The sequence below is a fragment of the Tetrahymena thermophila genome (genome assembly GCF_000189635.1).
Source record: "Tetrahymena thermophila SB210 genomic scaffold scf_8254665, whole genome shotgun sequence".
NCBI classification, from domain to species: domain Eukaryota; phylum Ciliophora; class Oligohymenophorea; order Hymenostomatida; family Tetrahymenidae; genus Tetrahymena; species Tetrahymena thermophila.
Window position 1 is genome coordinate 133,946 of NW_002476432.1, and position 23,365 is coordinate 157,310.

The 23,365-nt window shown below is 20.6% G+C and overlaps 7 protein-coding genes across 7 annotated transcripts; 2 read left to right on the top strand and 5 right to left on the bottom strand. All coding sequences in view use genetic code 6, as the record gives it.

The window, feature by feature from the left end:
• Window positions 1-212: 212 nt before the first annotated feature.
• On the bottom strand, window positions 213-3,360 carry TTHERM_00224480 (kinase domain protein; the record flags this gene model as incomplete). Its single annotated transcript, XM_001014178.3, has 18 exons — window positions 213-312; window positions 394-483; window positions 643-732; window positions 865-951; window positions 1,055-1,144; window positions 1,191-1,280; window positions 1,354-1,443; window positions 1,504-1,602; window positions 1,668-1,757; window positions 1,832-1,921; window positions 2,127-2,216; window positions 2,285-2,377; window positions 2,468-2,569; window positions 2,676-2,765; window positions 2,873-2,962; window positions 3,014-3,103; window positions 3,218-3,267; window positions 3,325-3,360. The coding sequence occupies 18 exons, from the start codon at window positions 3,358-3,360 to the stop codon at window positions 213-215; spliced, it is 1,557 nt and encodes a 518-aa protein (XP_001014178.3).
• A 575-nt stretch (window positions 3,361-3,935) lies between these two features.
• Window positions 3,936-10,358, top strand: TTHERM_00224490 (hypothetical protein; the record flags this gene model as incomplete). The annotated part of the gene is made up of 27 exons (XM_001014179.2): window positions 3,936-4,837; window positions 5,219-5,308; window positions 5,400-5,489; window positions 5,580-5,669; window positions 5,719-5,808; window positions 5,872-5,961; window positions 6,110-6,199; window positions 6,253-6,342; window positions 6,459-6,548; window positions 6,649-6,738; window positions 6,849-6,938; window positions 7,038-7,127; window positions 7,239-7,328; window positions 7,481-7,570; window positions 7,666-7,755; window positions 7,857-7,946; window positions 8,074-8,163; window positions 8,315-8,404; window positions 8,526-8,615; window positions 9,043-9,132; window positions 9,242-9,331; window positions 9,455-9,544; window positions 9,603-9,692; window positions 9,792-9,881; window positions 10,014-10,103; window positions 10,207-10,291; window positions 10,350-10,358. The coding sequence occupies 27 exons, from the start codon at window positions 3,936-3,938 to the stop codon at window positions 10,356-10,358; spliced, it is 3,156 nt and encodes a 1,051-aa protein (XP_001014179.2).
• Window positions 10,359-11,258: 900 nt separating this feature from the next.
• Window positions 11,259-13,416, bottom strand: TTHERM_00224500 (hypothetical protein; the record flags this gene model as incomplete). Its single annotated transcript, XM_001014180.1, has 2 exons — window positions 11,259-11,536; window positions 11,598-13,416. 2 exons carry the CDS (start codon window positions 13,414-13,416, stop codon window positions 11,259-11,261), a joined length of 2,097 nt encoding a protein of 698 aa, XP_001014180.1.
• On the top strand, window positions 13,374-14,167 carry TTHERM_000224509 (hypothetical protein). The gene is made up of 2 exons (XM_012797259.1): window positions 13,374-13,863; window positions 13,932-14,167. The coding sequence occupies exons 1-2, from the start codon at window positions 13,639-13,641 to the stop codon at window positions 13,965-13,967; spliced, it is 261 nt and encodes an 86-aa protein (XP_012652713.1). The 5' UTR covers window positions 13,374-13,638; the 3' UTR covers window positions 13,968-14,167.
• Window positions 14,168-16,635: 2,468 nt separating this feature from the next.
• Window positions 16,636-17,435, bottom strand: TTHERM_00224510 (hypothetical protein; the record flags this gene model as incomplete). The annotated part of the gene is made up of 2 exons (XM_001014181.1): window positions 16,636-17,063; window positions 17,345-17,435. The coding sequence occupies 2 exons, from the start codon at window positions 17,433-17,435 to the stop codon at window positions 16,636-16,638; spliced, it is 519 nt and encodes a 172-aa protein (XP_001014181.1).
• A 1,305-nt stretch (window positions 17,436-18,740) lies between these two features.
• On the bottom strand, window positions 18,741-19,120 carry TTHERM_000224519 (hypothetical protein; the record flags this gene model as incomplete). Its single annotated transcript, XM_012797260.1, has 2 exons — window positions 18,741-18,903; window positions 19,080-19,120. The coding sequence occupies 2 exons, from the start codon at window positions 19,118-19,120 to the stop codon at window positions 18,741-18,743; spliced, it is 204 nt and encodes a 67-aa protein (XP_012652714.1).
• An 876-nt stretch (window positions 19,121-19,996) lies between these two features.
• Window positions 19,997-21,230, bottom strand: TTHERM_00224520 (H-type lectin domain protein; the record flags this gene model as incomplete). Its single annotated transcript, XM_001014182.2, has 3 exons — window positions 19,997-20,037; window positions 20,129-20,626; window positions 20,738-21,230. The coding sequence occupies 3 exons, from the start codon at window positions 21,228-21,230 to the stop codon at window positions 19,997-19,999; spliced, it is 1,032 nt and encodes a 343-aa protein (XP_001014182.2).
• Between the last annotated feature and the right edge of the window lie 2,135 nt (window positions 21,231-23,365).

Consider the following 23,365-nt stretch of genomic DNA (forward strand, 5'->3'; position numbering starts at 1 on the left):
AGTAATTAATGATAAAAATCGAGGAGTTATTAATTTTAATTAAAAAGAATATTATATTTTTATAAAGTTGATAATCAAGATATTAAAGTATTCATATTAGTTAGATTTAAATATAAATTGACAGACAAAGATAAATAAAAAATAAACAAAATAACAATAGAAATATTTTTCATTTTTCATATTAACTTTTATATTTCAAGTTATGAATTAAATCAATAGCACTCTATCCTAAAATTCAATTTTACTAATTACTTTATCTTTCTAACTCTTGCTGATAACTTTGTGAAAAACTCGAAATTGAAGCCATTTCCGCTAAATTTAAAAATAAATATAATCTTTATTTAATTAGGATTTTAAAACAAATATTAAATATAAAAATTAAAATCTTATAACCTTAATTCTAGTTTTAAATCCTTAATAGAAAAATTATTTCTCAAAGCTAAAATTATATTATTCGCTCCTTCTTCTGTGATACCACAATCCCTTTATAATAAATAATATTTTTTAAAGCATTTATAATCTAATAAATATTCTTCACAAATAAATATATAATTCATTTTTATGTTTAATATAGATTTTAAAATAAATTCCAAACTATTTTATTGTAAATAATTAATTTATTTAATTTGATTTTAAGATTACCATGCACTAAAATCTAATCTAGATAATTATTAAGATCTAGACAAGTCATTAAAAAGCTAAGTGATACCTTCGTCTTGAATTTAGTTATACCTAAATTTAAATTTAAAACATTAATTTGTTATCTTAAATTAAGGGTAGGCAGCTAACTTATTAAAAAATATTTAAATATTTAAAAAAATAAATTATTTAATAATCAATCAAATATGGCTTTAAATATTCTACGATAAATCTAATTCTAGATTTGATAGATTCTTGAATTGCTGTAAACTTTAACCTAGATTTATAACACCTTTTGATTGAATACATCCTCTTTTAATATAAAAGAATATAATTATCATTAATTTAATGGAAAAAGATTAAATAAAACAATGTTTTTGATGAAATTTTAATTCAAAAAATAAAAATGATGTACCTTAAATAGAGTTAAAGGTTTTTAAGATTTACAGAATTTTTTAATTCATTAACTAATTCAATTATCCCTTCATCGCCTATATTATTATCTCTTATAAAAGAAATAATAATTTTATTATCAATAATTAATTAAATACGATAATTCTATTAGCAAACTCTCAAGATTATTGCAGCTCCCGAAATACTATGATAAATTTTTGATACCAACTTTACAAATATTACAATCTCTATTTTTAAAATTATGTTTTAGTTATTAAAAAAATTTAATCAGATAAAAATATATTTTAGAATGAATATTACCCTAAGTTAAGATATAAATTGGTAAGATTTTTTAAGCTAGAAAAGCATGTTCCCAAACCAGACACCTAACCATCAGAATAATAATTTCCGCTAATTAAATTGTTTCATTAAAATTTTATACTGTGGCTAAACTTTAATTCAAATATTTACTTATTAAACAAAGTTAAGCTTTTTAAATTTATGCACTAACCCAAATCTAAAAATAAGCAAGGTTCTTAAGATTAATTATTATCTAACATTTATATATAGCTTTTATTATAGAAATAATTTGATTGAAATTTTCCATAATTTTTTTTGAAAATTATCTAATCTACCTCATATCGAATTCAAAATTATTGAGATTAATGCACTTTTAAAGAGATTAAAACAATTTCCTTACACCTTATGAGCTAATTTAAGTTTATCTTTTTTAATAAATGATTGTAAATTTGTTAGTCCTTAAAATCTTTATCTTTAGTGAAAGACAAATCAAATTTACCTGATACCAAGTGATAACTTTTTAAGATTCTTTAATTAAGGCAAACTATTTGTAAGCTCAGTGATATCTTAATCTTAAATTTTAGTATCTCTTTTATAAATATAATTTTTTACGTATTATTAACTCAAAATTATATAGACTGTAATTTTTATAAGTTAAAATATTTTAAGCTCAGGGTGAGGGCAAAAGTTATTGAAAATATATTCATGATATTTTATTTTTTTAATAAAAATTTTAGCAATTTTTAATTAGAATTTAAGGTATGCTATATTTATTAATATAAAATATAATCTACTAAAGGTCAATTTTCAAAGAAGATAGAATCTTAGATTAGGTAAGTGCAGTTGCTAATAGATTTATTATTTCTATATTCACTTGAATAAAGCTTTTATTTTAAAATATGTATTTTTATATTTTTTAGAAATTAAATGTTTTAAAATAAAAGAAAGTTACTTAAAGCTGACTTCCAAATTGGTAAGATTTTTAAGATTAGCTATTAAAGAACTTAAACTTTATAATTCATGTTCTTTTATCTAGTCTTTACTTCTATATTTGTTATTAAATTATTTTTGTTTTGAAAATACAATTTAAGAATATTTTTTAAATTGTTAATAATAAATAAATATTTTTATTTACTCATCTTATTACCAAAACTTTAGTGATAATTTCTATATTTATTAACATTGCTCTATTTTAGAAATTTAGATATTGAGACATTCTTCATCTTATAAATCAAGTCTATTTTCAAAAAATAAGTTTTATATTTTGAATGTGTAAAATATTAAATTATAATAATGAAATATTTTTATTTTTAATCAATTAAAATGCATATATGTATTCATACTCTAAATCAATTGATAAGCTTTAAAGATTCTTGTAGTTAGTCCAAATAGAACTGATTATGCTCGCTTTCTTTTAGTCAATAGAGTTGTTTCTTTTTAAAAAGTATAATTTTAAATATTTTCAATTTTGAGAAAATTCTATGGTTTTAAAAATTCATACAAAATATTTAAAATAATCACTTTATTTTAAAATAATTACGTAAAATTGAGATTTAAAGATTTTAATTCAGTCATTTTGGATAATGATTAACATATATTTGTTATACCTTCTTCGTTTATTCCATTCTAGCTGTATTTAAAAAATATTTATTCTATATAAAAAAGATAGTTATATTTATACGCTAAATCAAGCTCGAGATTTTCTATTTATGAGCATTAATTTAAAGCAGAAGCTAAATGAGAAATTTGAGTCTCATCAAAACCTTGATATCTTTATTCATTTATTTATTTATTTATTTATTTATTTATTTATTTATTTATTTCAAGTTTATAAATTATCATCAAAAAATATATATATTATTAATTAAGTAGATATTAAAACTACCCAACAAGTAACTGTAAGTTTTTTAGACCATCTAAGTTAGATTATAGAAACTTTTAAGTTTAAATAAAGATTCTTTAATATGTTATTAAATCAAAAATATTGCTCACTTCCTCTAAAGAGAAAAAGGCGTTAGCGTAGGACATCTCAATTTATATTATTACTTACTTTATTAGTTAAATAATTTATTTATTTTCTTGAAATTAAAATTCACTTTTTAATGAAATTTGTTTACAAATTTTATTTAATCTTATTTTTATCTCATGTATTTTTATTTATTATAAAAGTTTTCTTTCTATTAAATTCTGTAGGTGTTTTGACTAAAATTCATAATTAATTTCTTCTTTTATGGTAAATTTTCAGTAATTTTATTTTATTAAAAACTAAGAATTATTTGAATGATATTTAATTTACTAACTTCATTTATTTTTAATGAGGATTTATAATATTTTTTACAAAATTTTTTTTAGATGAAACTCATTTTATTAATTTTAATAATTAATTATAAAAATTTAAAACAAAAAAATCTTTTTTCAAGATTTTTTATTTATGATTTATTTAGAAAAATTTAAATGTATGATTAAAAAAAGCTAATAAAATAAAACATAAATATTAATTAATTTATTAAAGCTTTTTTTTCATAGTAATTTAATAAAGACTTATTAGTTAGGAGATTGTGAAAATTTTTTAATTATTTAAAATAGTAAAAAATAAAAAGAAAATGATTGAAATAGATTAATGTAAATCTAACGTTTCTTAAACTGATTAATTCTTAATAGAAAACTATAAAAAATGCTCTATTCATAAAAAAAAATAGCTAATAATGGTAAGGATAGATGAAGAGTAGGAGTAACACTAGCTTGAGTGTGTTTTTTGTGTATGTTAGTAATAATAGAGAAAACTATATTTACCTCTTGAACATATTATTGATAGTAATGATAAAACCATTTTTAAAAGCTGGCCTATTTTTGATGATTCTTAAATTTACGAGAGTCTTTTAGAAATTTCTTTAAGAGAGAATTTTTTGGAAGAAAATTTAAAAAAAGTAAAGATCTTTTTCAAGGATTTTAAATCCCATATAATGATGCTTTTAGAACAAAAAGAGAGTGAAATATTAAAAGATGTTGAATAAAAATCAGAAGAAAATATCAATGTTTTGCAAGAGTATAATACTATATCTCAAAAGGAAAAACTTAAAGATATTATTTTAAATCATTACAAAGATTTAGATTAGCAAGATAGAATGCTTAAAGAAATTATAAGAGAGAATAAATTAAATTAAGAGAGAAATTATACCAAATTATTAGATCTAATTAATATCTAAAGTCAATTTAAAGTAGATTTATCTCCTTATAAACAAATCAAACAAAGTATTATAGATATAATAAAAAGTATAAATTCAAATCAGGATATTTAAAATGTTTAAAGTATACAACAAGCAATTTTGCCAAATGTAAATTAGGTTAATGAAATTGTTAATTAATCAAGATTAAATAGCATATAAGAAATAAATGAAGCTAATTAACAAATAATTACACAATTTGAAACAGATATTGTTAAGGTGACTAAAATTAGTGACTTTGAAAACTGTAAAAACTTCAAAAATGTAGAAATTGACTTTAAGTAATTTTAAATGTTTTATTTTTAAATTATTCTATAAAGTTAATATTTAAACTCTATCAACTTATTCTTAAAACGAATGATTCTCAACAGTAAAATTTTAATAATTATTAAATGATAAGTAAGAACAAAAATTAAAACAAAATAATTTTGTAAAATTTCTTTCTAATTTTGGATATATAATAATAAACTAATTAATATGTAATTAAAGGAATTTAGACAATTATTTAGTATTTAAAAAAATAGATTAAGAATATTTTTTATTAAGCTAACTCAAAAATCATAATTAATTATTAAATAGTTGATTAGAAACTATATAGATTTCTTTTTTATTTTAATTATATCTTTCTTAAAAATTCTACAATTTAATCAATTATAAAAAAGGAAAAGTTAAATATCAAGTGAAGGAATTTAATAAATTTCAAGTGCCATAAAAAATCTAAACGACCTAAAAGATTTGAAACTTTTTTTAAAGTAAAAATATATATTTATAATTAATAAAAGAAATTAAGTGATTTTGTTATTTAATTCTAAATTTGTAAATATTTTATAATTTTTTCAATAGAGCTAACAATATTAATGATTTATAATTGAGAGAAATTGGGAAATCTCTTGAAATTCATTAAAATTTAGAGAAATTAGAACTTGATTTGAGGTATTAATATTATCTTATTAGTTTTTACCACATTTTTAATATAGTTTTTATAAAATAAATATTTTACAATATAAAAACTTATTAAATTAGTTCAAATTGTATTAAGACAGATGGAGCTATATCTGTTGCAAATGTGATTTCTAAATGTGTAAACCTATCTAATTTGGCCATAAATTTGAAGTAAATAATTATTAATATCAAAATGGTATTTTAGAAAATATTTCTTTAGTGAAAATAGTATAAGAAATCAAGGGGCTAACTATATTTCAAATGTTTTACCTAATTGTTTAAAACTTAATTAACTTAAACTTTAGTTAGAGTATAATAAGATATTTATTAATACTATTTGTAATTAATAAAATTTTATTTAAACTCAACATAGAAAAAATTGCATCGATTCTGATGGAGCTGAGAACATAGTCAAAGCAATAAAAAATTAGAATAGAATTACACATTTAAATCTTAACTTTAAGTATTAATAAATAATATTACTTAGAATTTATTTTTTAATTAAAATTTTAAAAATCAATTAATTTTTTAATAATTATCAAATTTGTTTGAAAAAATTTTTTTTATTTAAATTAATTTATATTTTAATTTTTTTGTATTATTTTTAATAGTGATAATAATATTTGCAATCAAGGAGCCACGATTATTTCGAATGCATTAGAATAATTCTAAAATATTTGTTAGTTAAAGATAGCATTAGAGTATCATGAAATTTTTATTTTTTACATATTCATTTATTTTCTATTTCTAAAAGAAAAAATCGTATTAATTCTGAGGGAGCAGAGAAAATCGTAAATGGAATTAAAAACTGTAATAACATAACATATTTGAGTCTTAGTTTTAAGTAAAAAAATTCATATTATTTATTATTTTGCAAAACATCTTTAGTTTTATAAATATTAATCAACAAATTATTTATTTCAACTCTCATTTTTGAAAATAATATTTAAAAACTTTAAGTTAAAATCAAATCGGAAACTAAGGAGCAATAGCGATTTCAAATGTAATATAATAATGCTTAAACATAGTGAAGTTAAAAATTCAGTTAGAGTAAATATTTTATCAAATATATTTATTTTTTTAATCAATTTTCTTTACTTTTTTTAAAATGTTATTTAAAAATAAAATAAAATAATTTATAATTAATTAGAAGTAATTCAATTAATGCTGAGGGTGCTAAAAATATTGCTACTGCAATAGAAAAATGTCAAAATATTACAAATTTAGCGATTAACTTAGGGTAATTTTATATTTTACAAAAAATAGCTTTGATAGCAAAAATCCTATAAAAAAATTGATTTCAAAGTTTTTTAGCTTTTTTGATAAAATAATAATATATTTATTTATTAGAGAAAATTTAATTGGATTTGAAGGAGCTAAATCAATATCAAGCAGTTTAGAAAAATGCCTTAAAATTACACATCTCAACCTAAATTTATAGTACTTTTTTTAATTTAAACTTTTTCTAATTTTTTTATTTTAAACTTTTCTAATTTTTAATCAAAAAATAAATTTATTTTCTTTTAAAAATTATTTTAGTAGGAATTCAATAGGCACAGAAGGAGCTAAAAATTTATCAAATGCTTTGTAATAATGTCGAGCTTTAACTAAATTGAATCTTAACTTATAGTAATTTTTTTAAAATTAAGTTTTGTTCCTGCTTATTTAAATAATAAAAAATTTATTTGTTTTTATTAAAATTTTTTTATCCCTAGAAATTTTATTGTTTTATTTCAACAGTAGTAATTCAATTGGTTATGAAGGAGCGAATAGCATAGCTACTTTATTAGTGAAATCCTCAAACATTTAAGATTTAAGTCTCAATTTATGGTCATTTTTATTAAGAATAAATTTAAATAAATATTTATTATTCAGTATTAATTAAAAAAACTAAATTTTTGGATATTTTTAAAAAAATTAAATTAGATTTTAATCATTATAATTCATATTTTAAATTATTTTATATCTTTAAAAATAATTAGCTGGAATTCAATTCTTGTTTATGGTGCTAAAGCTATTGCTAGTGCTTTATAAAAGTGCTAAAATATTTTAAAGTTGAATCTTGATTTATCGTATTTATTTATTTAGTTTAGCATATTTTTTTATTTTGAATATGAAATATTATTTTATTTTATACTCAAAATAAATATAAATATCGTTTTTTTAGTGAAAATTCAATTGGCTTAGAAGGAGCTTAAGTTTTAGCATGCTCTTTATAAAAATGTTATAAACTTGATTTTTTGAGTCTTAACTTAGCGTAATTTTTAAAAATATTAAAATTATATTTTTTGATAAAAATTTTGTATAAAAAAAACAAATCATTAATATTTATTGCAATTTTATTACATATTTTATTAGATACAGTTAAATAGGCGTTGAAGGAACTAAGAGTTTAGCTGCTGCTTTAGAAATGTACCAAAATGTTACTCAGTTTAGTCTTAGCATTGGGTATTTTCTTAAAATTTATTTTTGTGTTTTTTCAAAAGAAATAAGAAACTAAGATATTTTATAGATTATATTTTCTCTCTCGTATATTAATTATTCAAGAATTTAAAATTTTTTAATTTCAAATTAGTGAAAACTCTATTGGTACAGAAGGAGCTAAAAGCATCTCAAAAATCTTTTAAAAGTGTGAGAAAATTACTGATTTAAGTCTTAATTTATAGTAAATTAATTTTTAAATATTAATTCAATTTTATTTTTTAATACTAACTGAAATCTACAAAATATTTTAATTTAATATTCATAAGTTATTAAATTTATATTTTGCAGTTTTAATTAATATTTTTAAATAATTGATTTTGATAATAAATTAGCAAGAACTCTATTGGTGCTGAAGGAGTTAAGAGTATTGCACTTGCCTTAGAAAATTGCTAAAATATTAGTAATTTAAATCTCAATTTATGGTAATTATTTTAAATTATATCTAAATTAAATTTTATAATAATTTAGTAATTAATATTTCCTATTAAATCTAATTTATTATTTATATTTATTTTCTTTTATTTAATTATTTTGCCTAATTAGTAAAAATTCTATTGGTATTGAAGGGGCTAAAAGTACTGCTCTAGCTTTACAAAAGCTTAAAAATATAACTGACTTAAATCTTAATTTAAGGTAACAAATATTAATTTAAAGCTACACATATTTTATTAATCTAAACTGATTAACCTTAATCTACATTATTTTAATGTAATATAAAATTTTAGACTAGATTTAGTTTCTTTTTATCTTTAAACTTAATTAAAATTAAATTGATAAAGAATTACATATTTCAATTGTTAAAAACAAAAAAATTAGCACATTTGAATTTTAAAATAAAATATATTTAATTTATATTTAAAAAATAATTTAGTAAAACACAATTTTATTTATTTATTTTTGATGAGTTTTCTTATATAAATTGTGTCAAAATAAGTTATTCAAATTTTTTTGAAATGATAAATAATTATTTGAATTTAGTAAATTAGAACAATAATTTTTTTTGTGTTTTACAAATAATAAAAATTGATACTAAGTTAATTTAATTTATTTTTTTAATTAGCTGGAATGATATTTATTTTGAAGGGGCTAAAAGTATTGCTGATGCTTTAGAAATTCACTAAAATTTTACTAATTTGAATCTTAATTTATAGTAAGTCATTTTTTAATTTTTAATTTTGAAAATTTACTTTATTTATTTATTTAAATTTCATTATTTTTTTTTGTAATAAATTTAAAATATTGATTATTAATATAATTAGTAATAACTCTATTGGTATTTAAGGAGCTAAGAGTATTGCATTAGCTTTAGAAAAGTGTCAAAATATATCAGTTTTAAATTTTAATATTGGGTAATTTTTATTAAAGAATTAAAATGCTTTTTATTTGTTTAATATTTAAACATCATTTTATCTGCCTTTAAATTTTATCTTTTAATTTGATTTATTACTTTTGAATAATAAATGTACTTCCAGACAAAATTAAATTGGTGCTGAAGGAGCTAATTGCATAGCACGAACTTTAGAATAGTATAAAAATATTACAGATTTAAACCTAAATATAGTGTACTATTTTATAACAAAAATAATTATTTTCAATATTTCAAATTAAATGAAATTTTAGAAGCAACAATATTGGAGTAAATGGTGCTTAGAGCATAGCATTAGCTTTAGAAAAATGCCAAAGCATTATTTATTTAAGTCTTAATATTGGGTAAGGAAATTATTTTTTTCTTTTTGAAGATTTAAAATACTTTTTTACTTCATAAGAAATTTTTTTTATTTAAATTTTAAATTTTTTTTATTTTATAAGAAAAAATTAAATTGGTGTTGAAGGAACGAAGAGTATTGCTAATGTTTTAAAAAATAATCAAAACATTATAAATTTGGTTCTTAATTTATGGTAATTTTCTAAATTAATATTGATTTAATATTATAAATTGCTAAATAAACTATAAATTTTATTAAACTATGTCTTTATATATAATTATTTTTACTTTGGCTAATGTTTTTTATCCAAATAATATTTTATTAGTGAAAATTAAATTGATGTTGAAGGAGCTAAAAGTATTGCAAGTGTTTTAGAAAAATGCTAAAATATTCGATAATTATATCTTAATTTATAGTAATTTTATTATTAATTAACCTTCTTAAATACTGATAACATTCTATCATTATTATTCATATTTAATAGAATTATTAAAATTGCTCAAAAATCATATATATAGGTTTAATTTGATAGGAGCTGAAGGAGCCATGAGCATTACAAAAGCTTTGGAAAAATGTTAAAATATATCACAATTAAATCTTGATGTAAATTATTTTTAGTTATAATTTAGTTTTATTTATTTATTTAAATAAACTTAAATAGTTATAATGAACAAATTTGATCATGTTGAATTACTACAAAATTCAAAATTTTATTATTTTATTTGCTTATTTGTTTGTGTTTGAAATAACTAAATATTTCTTAATTTTAAAATATAAATTCTAATTTTATGTTTATATATTTTATATAAATAGTACGTAAATAATCTTTTAAATTAAAATTTAATTTCTAACTCTGATCTACTTTTTAAATACTTGTAAGTTAAATAAATAAATTTATAAATATATTTAACTGAATAATAAATCCTGAAATATATTAATTAAATAAATATATTCTTTATAAAAATATATATTTAAAAATTGAATATAATCTACTATTCAGCTTCCATAATACAAAATTTTAATTCTTAAACGTACTATATTATCTTTTTTAAAATGGACTTATTAATTAAATAAATTGATTAGTTTAAAGTATTAATTAAAACTTTTTACTAATGAGAGAGCCAGAATCACTTAATTCTGTGAAGGATTCAGCTATTAAATCATCACTTATATTACTTTCACTCAGAAAATATTTTTTTTAGCCTATCTTTCTAATCTAAATATTGTAAAAGTATTGAGTTAGTTATAATAAAAAAGTTTTTATGTATTTAATTAGAAAGAAATATATTCTTCTAAATATGCAAAATTATGAAGTCTGAAGAAAAGTTTTTATTTGAAAACAAACAGAAATGAAAATCTAAAGATAATAACCCTTAATTGTTGAAGTGAGGTTTTATTTCATTAAAATTAATTCAAATAAACATTAAATAATTTTTCTTTTTTAAATTTATGATAAACAGCTTTATAAATTTTTCTATAAAATGTAATACTTTAAAAAAATAGTTATTATTTTAGATTTTTATTTATATAATATCTTAATCAATTTAATAGATGATTTATCTCAAGAAATTCAGGCGCATTCATATAAACTAGTCAAAGCAAATCCAGTTTAGCATTAATAGCAGATATCATCTATGCAATTAAGACAATTTAGAGAACAGGTATCACATTATTATTTAACATACCCTGACTAACAAGTAATATCCTAGGTGGTTTATCTAACTAAAATTCCATCACTAGTCCATCCATTATAAATATAAGCACTATCATATGTTCTCACACTTTTATACTCCCATTCTCTCCAGTAGTTTTTTTCACATGGTCCATTAGCGTAAGGTAAAGCATACCCTTTTTAATAAAAGAAAATTTTAAACAAATATTAATGAAATTCAATCAAAAATTTATTTACCATCTTAGCATCTTATGCAAACAGCTTATGTTTAACCATATTAACTTGTTGTATATACATATTAAGCGCAATTATCTCCTTTATTAGAAACTTAACAAACTTAGTTTATATTTACAATTTATTTGTCAGTTTATTATTTACATTCACTACAAAATAAAGAATTAGTAACAGGATCTAACTTTAACCAGCAAAGATCTTGGTTAGAACAACCATTTTAGTTAGGATAATACCCATCATTGCAGAGAGTACAGTTTCCATAGGCATCATAAACAAGGCAGTTATCATTTTAGCTGCTTTAACCACAATCTCCGTTTTATGTTACCTAATAACCTGTCTGACAAGAAGTGCATCTATCTCTGCTAGGAGTAAATGTTAAGCACTTATCACTAAAAACTTTGAATTAGGTCAAATTATTTGAGCAGTAAAAATATCCTGATCCGTCATTCTTTTAGAGCAACCAATAGTTAGATTTGCACAAAACACAGGATTATCCATACTTATCATAGGTTTAGCAATTAGTATCTATGGGATTGCTAGTATTAACTATACACTCGTTTACTGTAACATTTTACTTAGCAGCTAAAAATTAATTTCTCCAAATATTGTTGTATTTAGCATCAACATATGTGTAAGTAGGAGGATAAAAAGTGGGAAGAGGGTATCTGTATCTAAATCCAGGTTGGCAGTAAGCTACATAACAAGAATCGCTAACTGGATGCTTTAATGCACAATTAACAGAAAAAACTCTACCTTTGCAAGAATTTGATTTAATATCAAAGTAATAATTTTCGACATCTGAGCATTAGGCACAAGTGCCTTTCTAAGCATCTAAAATTGCACAGTTTGTAGGTAAATTTTTTTAGACTTAAGTACAACCTTTTTAGTAGTAAGGAGCCTTGCAGAAAGTACCAAATCTGATGTTTTAGTGGGATGGTGCAATATTCGAATAGCATTAGCCTCTGTATAAAGCAGAAGAAGTATCACATAATATGCATTATTTAACACCACGAATTATTTCAAATGTCAAACAGTTTACGCCATTACCTACTTGTTAGCAAGACTAACGAGTATTTTGCAAGGTGTATCCATTGTTGCATGTGTAGCAATAATCACCCATTTATTCAGCACAATTTGGAATTGAAGGAAAAGAAGAGAAATCCTAAATACAGCCAGTTTCAGTAAAAGAATAACCTTTAACACAATTAAGGCGATCAGTTGCAGAAGAAAGAATAGTTTTGTTTAATTTATCATAGTTTTAGAAATCAAACAAAAAGTAGTTTTAGGTGGGAGTAAAGATAAAGCCATAGTGAGTTTTTTAGCATTTCGAATTTTAGTCTGCGAAAGCACATTCAAGTTAAAAGACAAAATTGTTATTAATGCTTAAAACAGTAGATATAGCATTTGGGAAAGTTGGGAAAACACATTAACCTAAGCTATTTATTTAGGCACAGTTGTTAGCAAATAAACTATCAGTTCTATTCTAAGGAACAATTGTCCAATTATCAGAATTCACAATTGTTGTGTTACTTAAAGTCTGCTTGCACTTGCCATCCAAAGTGAGCTATTAGCAATTTTAGAGTCCATCTAAAAAGTTCACAGTACGTATGCATTCTTGGAAGTCATATCTCAGCACATAGGCTTCAGTAGGAGTGCTTTAGCATTTAATGCAAATTTTTCTCACAATAGTAGGATTGTAGTAATCAAACACATCGTAATGTAGAGCACAGTTGTTAATCAGTTCTTGACTTTGAACTTATGTCACAAAGACAGAGCAAAGAGTTAATAAGCCCAGTATGTAAAAGAATTGCTATCTTTTCATTTTTTATAACAATTTATTTTATTTTTATTTATTTATTTTATTATATCTTTCTTTTGATGTAAAATCTGACTCGATATTTAAAGTCAACAATCCATTTTATTTGATCTCTTAGAGTTATCAAATATTAGCACATATAAGATTAAATACTATTTATTCAAATCAAGCAATAAAAAATAAGTTTATGTTAAACAAAATTCTGGTTTTTTTTAAATATATTGAGAAATGAATGAAATAACAATCTATCTGAAATATTAATATGTATAGTAAAATAAAGCAGAAATACATTAAATTTTTTATTATAAAAAATCTATTTTTGTAAAAGATTCTCCTTTTAAACATCAGACATACAAGAGGCAGAGCAGATTGGAAATTCAAGAAAATGATAGCAGATTTTAATTTGATCTTTTAAATTAAATGAAGGAAAAGAATATATAAATACTTTGCAAAGTAAAATTTGACCATAAATTAATATGATTGTTGTAACAAAACTAAATACTTAATATTCATCAAAAAAGGTTTAATCAGAAATCATTAGTTTGATTTTTATTTGATAGCTATTAGAAACAAAAGATATCTTTCAATTATCTTTAGTAAAAAAAATCATAAGAATATGTTATGTATTATATTTTAGTATTCATAAAGTGTCTCTAAGAATAAATGTGCATCTGTATATGTAGTTTCTATTTGTAAACTTATTCAAACACATTATTATCTATTTCCTCTATCTTATTATCTTATGGTAAAAACTAAGCACAAACTTTAAAAGCAAAAAATTTCAGCTATAATGAATTGAATCTTACATAAAAATGATATTAGCATTTTTATAAAAATATTTTAAATAAATTTTAATGGTTTTTTTTCAAAAAAATTTAAAATTATTTCGCGGTAGAATTTTATTCAGCCAAATCACAATCAAATTTTCAAATTTTTTTAAATGTTCTCACATATCTTGAAATATCCATATCCAAAAAAGTAAATAAAGAAATAAACAAATTTGATTATAATAAAATTTATCATTACATATTGTTTGTTTACCGCTTTATACACATTTAAAATGGATTTAAAAGGTTTTTTTAAAGTAAATTTAATTTTATTTTTTGGTAGAATTTTATTCTATTTGATTTCTAATTGCTTTTAACAAATAATTTAGCTTCTCTTTTAATGCATTTTATATGTTCTCCTGAAAATCAAAATTTTAATTGTAAGCACAAAATAGTAAATAAATAAACAATCCAATTCATAGATAGATAGATTGACAAATAAATTTATGCATTTCTAATTTTAAATCAAACATAAGATCTTTAAAATATTTTCATATTTGTTTTAAAAAACAATTTAAATTATATTTTAGATAATTATTTGAATCATTTAAAGATTGTTTTAAAGTAAGTAATTAAGCTCTTTTTTTAATATGTTTTTATTAATTTCATCTAAAAAATCTAATATTTATTATTAGCTTTAACTAGTAAAATTATTAATTGACAAACTAACTAGCACTTAAATAAAATTACAAATTTTGATGACTTTATCTATCATAACCAATAATTTATTTAGATAGGTTTGAAAAATTATTTTCATAATAAATCTAAAATTATTTGAGAATAGAATTTTTTCAAATATATTATGAGAAATTGCTCAAAATATAATAATTTAGACTTTTTTCTATGCTTGCTTTTATTTATTCTCCTAAAAATCAAAATATCTTTATGAATTGATAAAAATAGACAAATAGATAAGTTAATGAGCAAAACTAAAATATAATTATTTGAAAATATATCAATCTGGCTAAATTAACAAAAATATAATTAAATATCCTTTAATCGCTTTTTGATTTTATTCATCTAAAAAATCAAATATTTATTATAAATTATAAAGAGTAAAATTATAAATAAACAAACTAACTAGCACTCAAATAAAATTAGAAATTTTGATGACTTTATCTATCATTACTAATAATTTAAATAGGTTTGAAAAATTATTTTCAAAATAAATCTAAAATTATTTGTGAGTAGATTTTTCTAATATATTATGAGAAATTGCTCATAATATAATAATTTAGACTTTTTTCTATGTTTGCTTTTATTTGTTCTCCTAAAAATCAAAATATCTTTATGAATTGATAAAAATAGACAAATAAATAAGTTAATAAGCAAAAATAAAATATAATTATTTGAAATTATATCAATCTGACTAAATGAGCAAAAAGATAATTTAAAATCCTGTAATCGCTTATTGATTTTAAAATATTTTAAATAATGGCTTTTGAAGTATCCTTTGCTTATTATATAAATTATATTGAAAAATCAAAATTTTAATGTCTGTAGACCATTTAATTTATTTTATGCTTTTTAGCATAATAATTAAGTAATTTATGCAATATATATTCTGTAAATTTTGATTAACAATAAAAAGCATTTCTAATAGAAAGTTTCTATATCAAAAAATTCAAATGTTAAAGACGATCACACAATATTTAATAATTATTAGAAATTATTGAACAGAGTTGTATGCATGCTAAACTATATGAATTTCTAGAACAAATTATAAATTCCAAGAGTTGATTGCGAATCTATTAATTTTACATTTTTTAATTAAAATAAAAAGATTTATGTTTATAATATTTTAATTATTTTTATTCTATTTTAAGATTATTTATTAAAAATTTTATTCTAGTTTAAAAGGATTTAAAAAAAGCATTTATCATTTTTATGTTAATATTCTGCTTATAACTATTTTTCTAATAGAAAATTTTTAATTAAATATATTTATCATATTTTTTTCAACTCATATTACATAAATTAAAATTAAATCTAGTACTTTTATTAATGAGTAATAATTCATCAATTTGACAATTTAATTATACTTTATAACCTATTAGATTGCTTCTTAGATATATACACCTTGATATAATGTGTATTTTTAAGATGATAGAGAGATTTTTGTATTTTCTCATTTAAAAAATTGGTTATAATAAGAAAGTTTTATAAATTTTTTTTATGTATTTAAATAAAAAGAAATATATTCTTCTGAATATGCAAAATTATGAAGTCTGAAGAAAAGTTTTTATTTGAAAAAAGAAATGAAAATTTAAAGATAATAACCCTTAGTTGTTAAAGTAGTTTTATTAGATTTAAATTAATTCAAATAAACAATCGAAAAATAATTGTTTTTTTTTTAAACTTATGATAGAAATTTTAAACAAATATTAATTAAATTTAATCAAAAAATTTATTTACCATCTTAGCATCTTATGCAAACAGCTTATGTTTAACCATACTAACTTGTTGTATTTACATATTAAGCGCAATTATCTCTTTTATTAGTAACTTAACAAACTTAGTTTATCTTTGCAATTTATTTGTCAGTTTATTATCTACATTCACTACAAAATAAAGAATTAGTAACAGGATCTAACTTTAACCAGCAAAGATCTTAGTTAGAACAACCATTTTAGTTAGGATAATACCCATCATTGCAGAGAGTACAGTTTCCATATTCATCATAAACAAGGCAGTTATCATTTTAGCTGTTTGAACCACAATCTCCATTTTATGTTACCTAATAACCTGGCTGGTTTGAATAGAAAATTATATTTATTTCAAATAAACCAAGTAAATTTATTGAAATTTCAAATGTTTAAAATTATTCTTTGTTAAATAATGAATATAATTAGATAAAAAATATAGTAAATATATTTAAATTGATGATATGAAAAAATTAATAATATTACTTAAAATATAAAATTAAATTATTTATAAATATATAATTTATTAAGATTGTTTGTTATATAGATAAATTAAGGATTAAGATTAATTTGTTAAATCATTTATTATCAGTTGAACATTGTATTATATTTGATGAAGTTAATTTAGATTTATTTAAAGGATTTTTTTCCCATTTAACTACTTGGAAAGATAAATTTACTTACTCTAACTGTTTTTTTTAAAAGCTAAACATTTCTAGAGCCTGCTTTGTTTATTTTTAAAACCGATTATATTTAATTTCTTTTAAATTTTCATCTTTACTAATTTTTTTTCTTTGAGCAATAAATATTAAAAACTTATAACCCACTGCTAAAATATTTATGAATATAATCATCATTAACAAAATCAATATTAATGTATAGCAAATAACTTTTGAGTTTATATTTGAAGTATTAAGAATCACTCCATACAAAAGCATCACTATGCAAAAAATTCCATCTAGAGAAAGGGTTATATAAAAATCAAATAACAAATTAAATGGTTTTTTGAAACATTTAATTACTATATCTACTATTTAGATAACTACTATTAACCAAATAAAGTAAACGAAATAGCTTTTAGTCAAACACATAATCATTGATATTATTATTTATTTTAATAGCATCAATATAAAATAGTATCGGGAATATATATTTTCTTACTATTAGAATCTGTTTATCATAATGAAAGATTTTCCATAACAATTTCCTTAGTATATTTAGTATGTTAGTGAAAGTAACAAAACACTGTAAGTTATTACAAATATAGCTAGGAATATAAAATCAATAATATTTTATTTATTCATTTCAATATTGAAGCAAGACATAAGTAAAAAATTAAAATTTATAGAAACGAATAATAAAACACTATTCCATTTAATAAGATATCCAAATCTTAATTTTTTAAATGTTTTCAATTAGTAGAATTAAATCAAACAAGAGAGAAATAAGAATAATAGAGTAGTTGATATCGGTATTATGCTAGAATAAAAAAAACTAGATTACAATTCAACTTTTAGAAAGTTTTTTTATTCAGAAACTAAAGGAAACTAATTTTAAATGCTTTATAATAAAAATCTACTTTCACTTTTTTATTTATTTATAATATTATCTTTAAAATTCTAAACTTATTTTGTTTCAAAATCTTGCTCATGATTGGATAGATTTCTCCTTATACTTTTTTATTTTTACATTTATTGCTATTATTTTAATTACCTTTGATTATTTTAATTATATTTATAGTTTTAATTTAATTATGAATTTTACTATATTTAGTTAAGAGAATATTAAGGAGAGTTTTATATTTGGAATATATTATTCAAGTTATATTTTGTGTATTAAGAAAATAAGTTATTAGCAACTTTATCTTAGTTATTTATGTAATATAAGTTTCCAATCATTTATTATATCTAATATGAATAAACCAATGAAGGGCTGATATTAAAGAAGATCAAAAAAGACTATGCAAAATAAAAAACTAGATCAAGTTAATATTCCATATTTTAGATAAAAGGTTCTACTTATTAAATTATAGAGCAGTCTTTTTAATTAGATTCAAAATAACCAGAAATACATTCACATTTCATTGTTTTTTGGTTGTAAATACGGGTTGAAGAAGAACAGTCAAGGCAATCAAATTTTGTTAAGCCTGAACACTAAGAACATGAATAATGACACAATTAGTTTGGAATTACTCCTGGGTTATCACTTGAGTATTATATGCATTTGTTTCGATTAACACATACCTTATTATGTTTTAATTTATAATTAATTAAATATTTTTTTAATAAATATGAAAAAAAAAAATATTTTAGATTAAATAAAAATTATTTAAATTTGAAAATCTTTATCAATTAAGGGATTGCAGTTAGTTTGTTTATGGATTTTTTTAAATTTATAAAAATAATTGATATTATTTTACTTGACAACCATTTGGGCATTTTAAATCACAGTTTTTACCATCACTTGAATATGAATAATTGTTGCAATACTCACATGTTTAATATTTAGTCATAAGAAAACCACTCTAACACTTTGTGCAAGTAATACCATCTGAGAGGCAAGCTCCACAGTTATTTTTAATGCATTTTGTACATTTTTGAATAGTATTAGAAAAAAAGTAGCCATTCATACAGGTGCACTCATTTTTTTAAGTATTCAACAGAGCAAATTCTAAACATGAGTCACAAGTATTACTATAAAAACACTTGCTACAATTTTTTATTTAACAGGAGATACATTTCGAAAAATCAGATGCAAATCCTTCGTTTTTGTTTTAGCACTCACACATTTTATTGCTATTAATTTAAGCTCCATCAATGCATGAAAGGCAATTTTAGCTAGTTTTACCATTACAAGTTAAACAAGATCTATCACAAGAGGTACATTATCTAGTTTACAAATCAAAATATTTACCATTTGGACAATTTAAATAACAAGATTAATGCTAAGTATCCAAAATATAGGTTTAAATTATTCCTTAATTATCTTTAATAGAAGCACACTCTAAACAAATAGAAAATGAGCTGCATTTACTACACCCAAGTTAGCATAATAAGCAAGAGTTTAAATTTTTATCAGGAAAATATCCATCTTAGCATGTAGAAATTTCACATTAATTAGTCATTGAATTAAGAGAATAATTGCTTATACAAGTCAAACACTAGTTTTAATTTACTCCAAAACATGTTTTACATAAACTAAAACAAGGCTAACATATATTATTTTGGCAGGTTGTTTATTCAGGCTAATCAATATAGCAAGAATTTTTGTAAAAATAATAATTATTTAAACACTCACTGCATTAGTTATAGAATGGTCCTGAACATTTTTTACACTTCATATCACAAGAAAAGCATTGTTAGTACTATTAAGAGGGGCTTTATTTACAATATGTTTAATTAGGTTGATCTATTGTACAAACATTATTGTAAAAATAGTATCCATTTATACATGCAGTACAAAAATTACTATCATTGATACAAGTACTGCAAGATTGATTACAAGCAAAGCAAATATGATTTTCATTACAGTAAGTACCTTATTGGATGCTACTTGTGCATTTGTTTTAATAGAAATATAAAGGAGAGACACATTTTAGACAATTAGTAGCTGAATCTTGGCAAGTTAAACAACTAGAATCACAGTCAAAACATAATTTAGTATTATCTAAACAATAAATACCATTATAAGGAGATATTATACAACTTTATTTATATAAATATTAGCCAGTAGGACATTCTAGCTATAATAAATCAAATACTTGTGAGTACGCCTGATAAACAAAATATCTCTTTTTGTCAGTATAAAAATTATATTTTCCATTTTAAATAGGTTAATTTTAATTTGAAGGATAAAAAAAGATTCCAAAACTAAACAAAGAACCTATACTCATGTCTTTTATTCCATAAAATCCAGTATCTGGAGATTTAAGATTTGTTGATACAAGAGTTTGAGAGCTTATTTAATCTTAAAATATTTAATTTTAAAATTGATAGTAAGGTGCATAAGGAAAGCTATTAATATCATAATATATTATTAAGATATTATATGTTACAGATCCAATACAATTAAAATTACTCGCAGATACTTTTATAGTATAATCATCTAACTATTGCGAATCTAATTTAAATTTTAGATAGACACATTCACTTCCATAAAATGAAGTAAAAAATGTTACATATGATAGTATTTTATTAGAAACTTTATGTTATTAAGTAAGTTATCCTCCTACACCCGAACTAAGAGTTTTTGTAATAACATCAGCTTATGGATAGTCAACGGCAAGAATCCCAATATTTAATTCATAGAATGTAGTCCCTACTGACTAAATTTTAACTGTAACTGAAGTTAATGTAACAGTTTCAACAGATAGTATATATTATTGTTAATTCTCTATGTCACTGTAATAGCTTAAAACACTCAGAGCTACTTTTGGTTTATTTTCAAAAGGTTTTGGAAAATTATAAGTGCGTGTTGTAAATTAATTTTCTTAAAGTGTTTCTAAGAGTGGCTAAACATACATTATTTATGCTCTATCAGATTGCTTTATACTAGGTAATGATTAAGACATTACAAAGTAATATTTATGCATTAAATAAAAGAATAGAAAGATTTCTAAAATTTTCATTAATATGGATGAATGGCGTGGCGTTTTGGAGCTAAGAGAAAGAAGATTTTGTTTACTAATTTTATTTTTGTTTTCTTTTTCTATATAATATTAAAAACAAACAATATTTATGTTTAATAAATTAATATTTTTTAAAGAAAATATATTTACAATTTTAGGTTATCATGAATTTTATATTTTTGAAATTAGTTGCGCTGTTTCTTTTGTAATATTGTAAACAATATTTTTAATTAAAATTGAGTATACTAGCTATTTATTAAGTGTAATAAAATAAATCAAAAGATATTAAGAGCTAAAGTTTTTACTTTCAAAAAATATGTCAAGTTGGAAAAAATAAATTATTTTTTTCTTATTAATTCATATTATTTATTACGCTAAATAAATGATGATCTAAATAAAATAATTGATTTTTATTTATATAATTTTAATGTAAATCAAGCTTTTTAAACCATAATAATTAATTAGGGATTAGTAGCTGCTTACAGATAAATTAATTAGAAAATTGCATTCATTTCTATTTTTTTGTTAAGCTTGAAATAAAAATTGCAATTTATTTATTTAAATAAAATTGTAAGGAGTAAATTTTTTTTAATTTAGTTTTTATATCATATTTGAACTCAAAATGAGGTAGGAGGGATGTTTTATATGCAACTAAGAGCAAAAATTTTAATATCATTATTGTTTGAGTAAGATGTTGGTATTCCAAAATAAATGAAAAATCTAGCAACCCCATTAGATCACTTTTCTTTGTTTTTAAATGAAGATTTTCTTACTAAAATATGCCATTTCACAAATACATATTATTGAAAGAAATAAGATAAAAATGAATCAAAAACACATCGTATATTATAGAAAGATGTAACTTTATAAAAGTTAAAGAGTTTAAATGCTATCATATTTTATGGATTTTTTTACCATTTAACTATTTTAAAGACATTTCTAGTAAATCAAATGATTTTTTTTTAATTAAGCCTAGTAAGTTTTTTATTTATTTGAGACTATTCATTTTTATAATTTTATTATTTTAGATTTTCCATTTTATTAGTTTTTCTTCTATTTATTATTAAAATTGCCACTTTATGTATAATTACTACGATATTGATGAATGTGGTGAGCATAAGAAGTATAAATATAATTGTATAGCATGAGTTTTCATTTTATGTATTTAGAACTATTACAAACAAAAGCATTAATATTCAAAATATCCCATCTAAAAGAAGAGGTGTGTAAAAATCGAATAAATATTAAAAGGTTTTTTGATGAATTTGATAGCTATATCTGCTATTTGAATACCGCAATTGACCAAATGGAATAAGCAAAGCGTGTTTTAGAAAAGGAGAAAATCATGCAAATTATTATTTGCTTTATTTACATTAATACAAAGTAGTATTTTGAATAGATATTTTAATCCGAGTAAAAATAGTTAATCAATAAAAAGGATTTTCCATAATAATTTCCTTTGTATATTTTAATTGTGATTAACACTAATAGCAAGCAGTAAAAAGCACCAAATATAAAAAGCATTATAATGTCTAAGGTATCTTAATACTATAAATCTATATTAAAAGATGGCATTAATAAATAATTAGAATTGATTTGTATCATAAATAAAACACTATTCCATCTTAATATATGAGAAAATTTTATTTGCCTTTTTGCTTTATATTGGTAAATGTGTATTAAAAGAGATAGAAAAAATAAAGTTAGAATGGCTAAAAGAGGTACTATGCTTGCATTGAAAAATTTAGATTACATTAAGACTTCTAGTTAATTTTCTTATTAACTAACTATTGGGAATTAATTATTATTATTTTCTTATAAATTCCGAATTTAGATTTAAACCTTCATTTAATATTAATTATCAAGGTTACTTTTAATTATTAATTATTCACTAATTTTTTTTTAATTATCTCTTTATATTATCTCTACTTTAGAACTTAAATATTCTTAATAATTAACACCATTTACAGGGCTTTTTCTTAAATGCCTTAAATTTTATTAAGCTTCATATGATGATGATAATTATGAGGATTTTTTAAAGCTATAGATATTATTTAAGTTATATTTAGTATATTAAG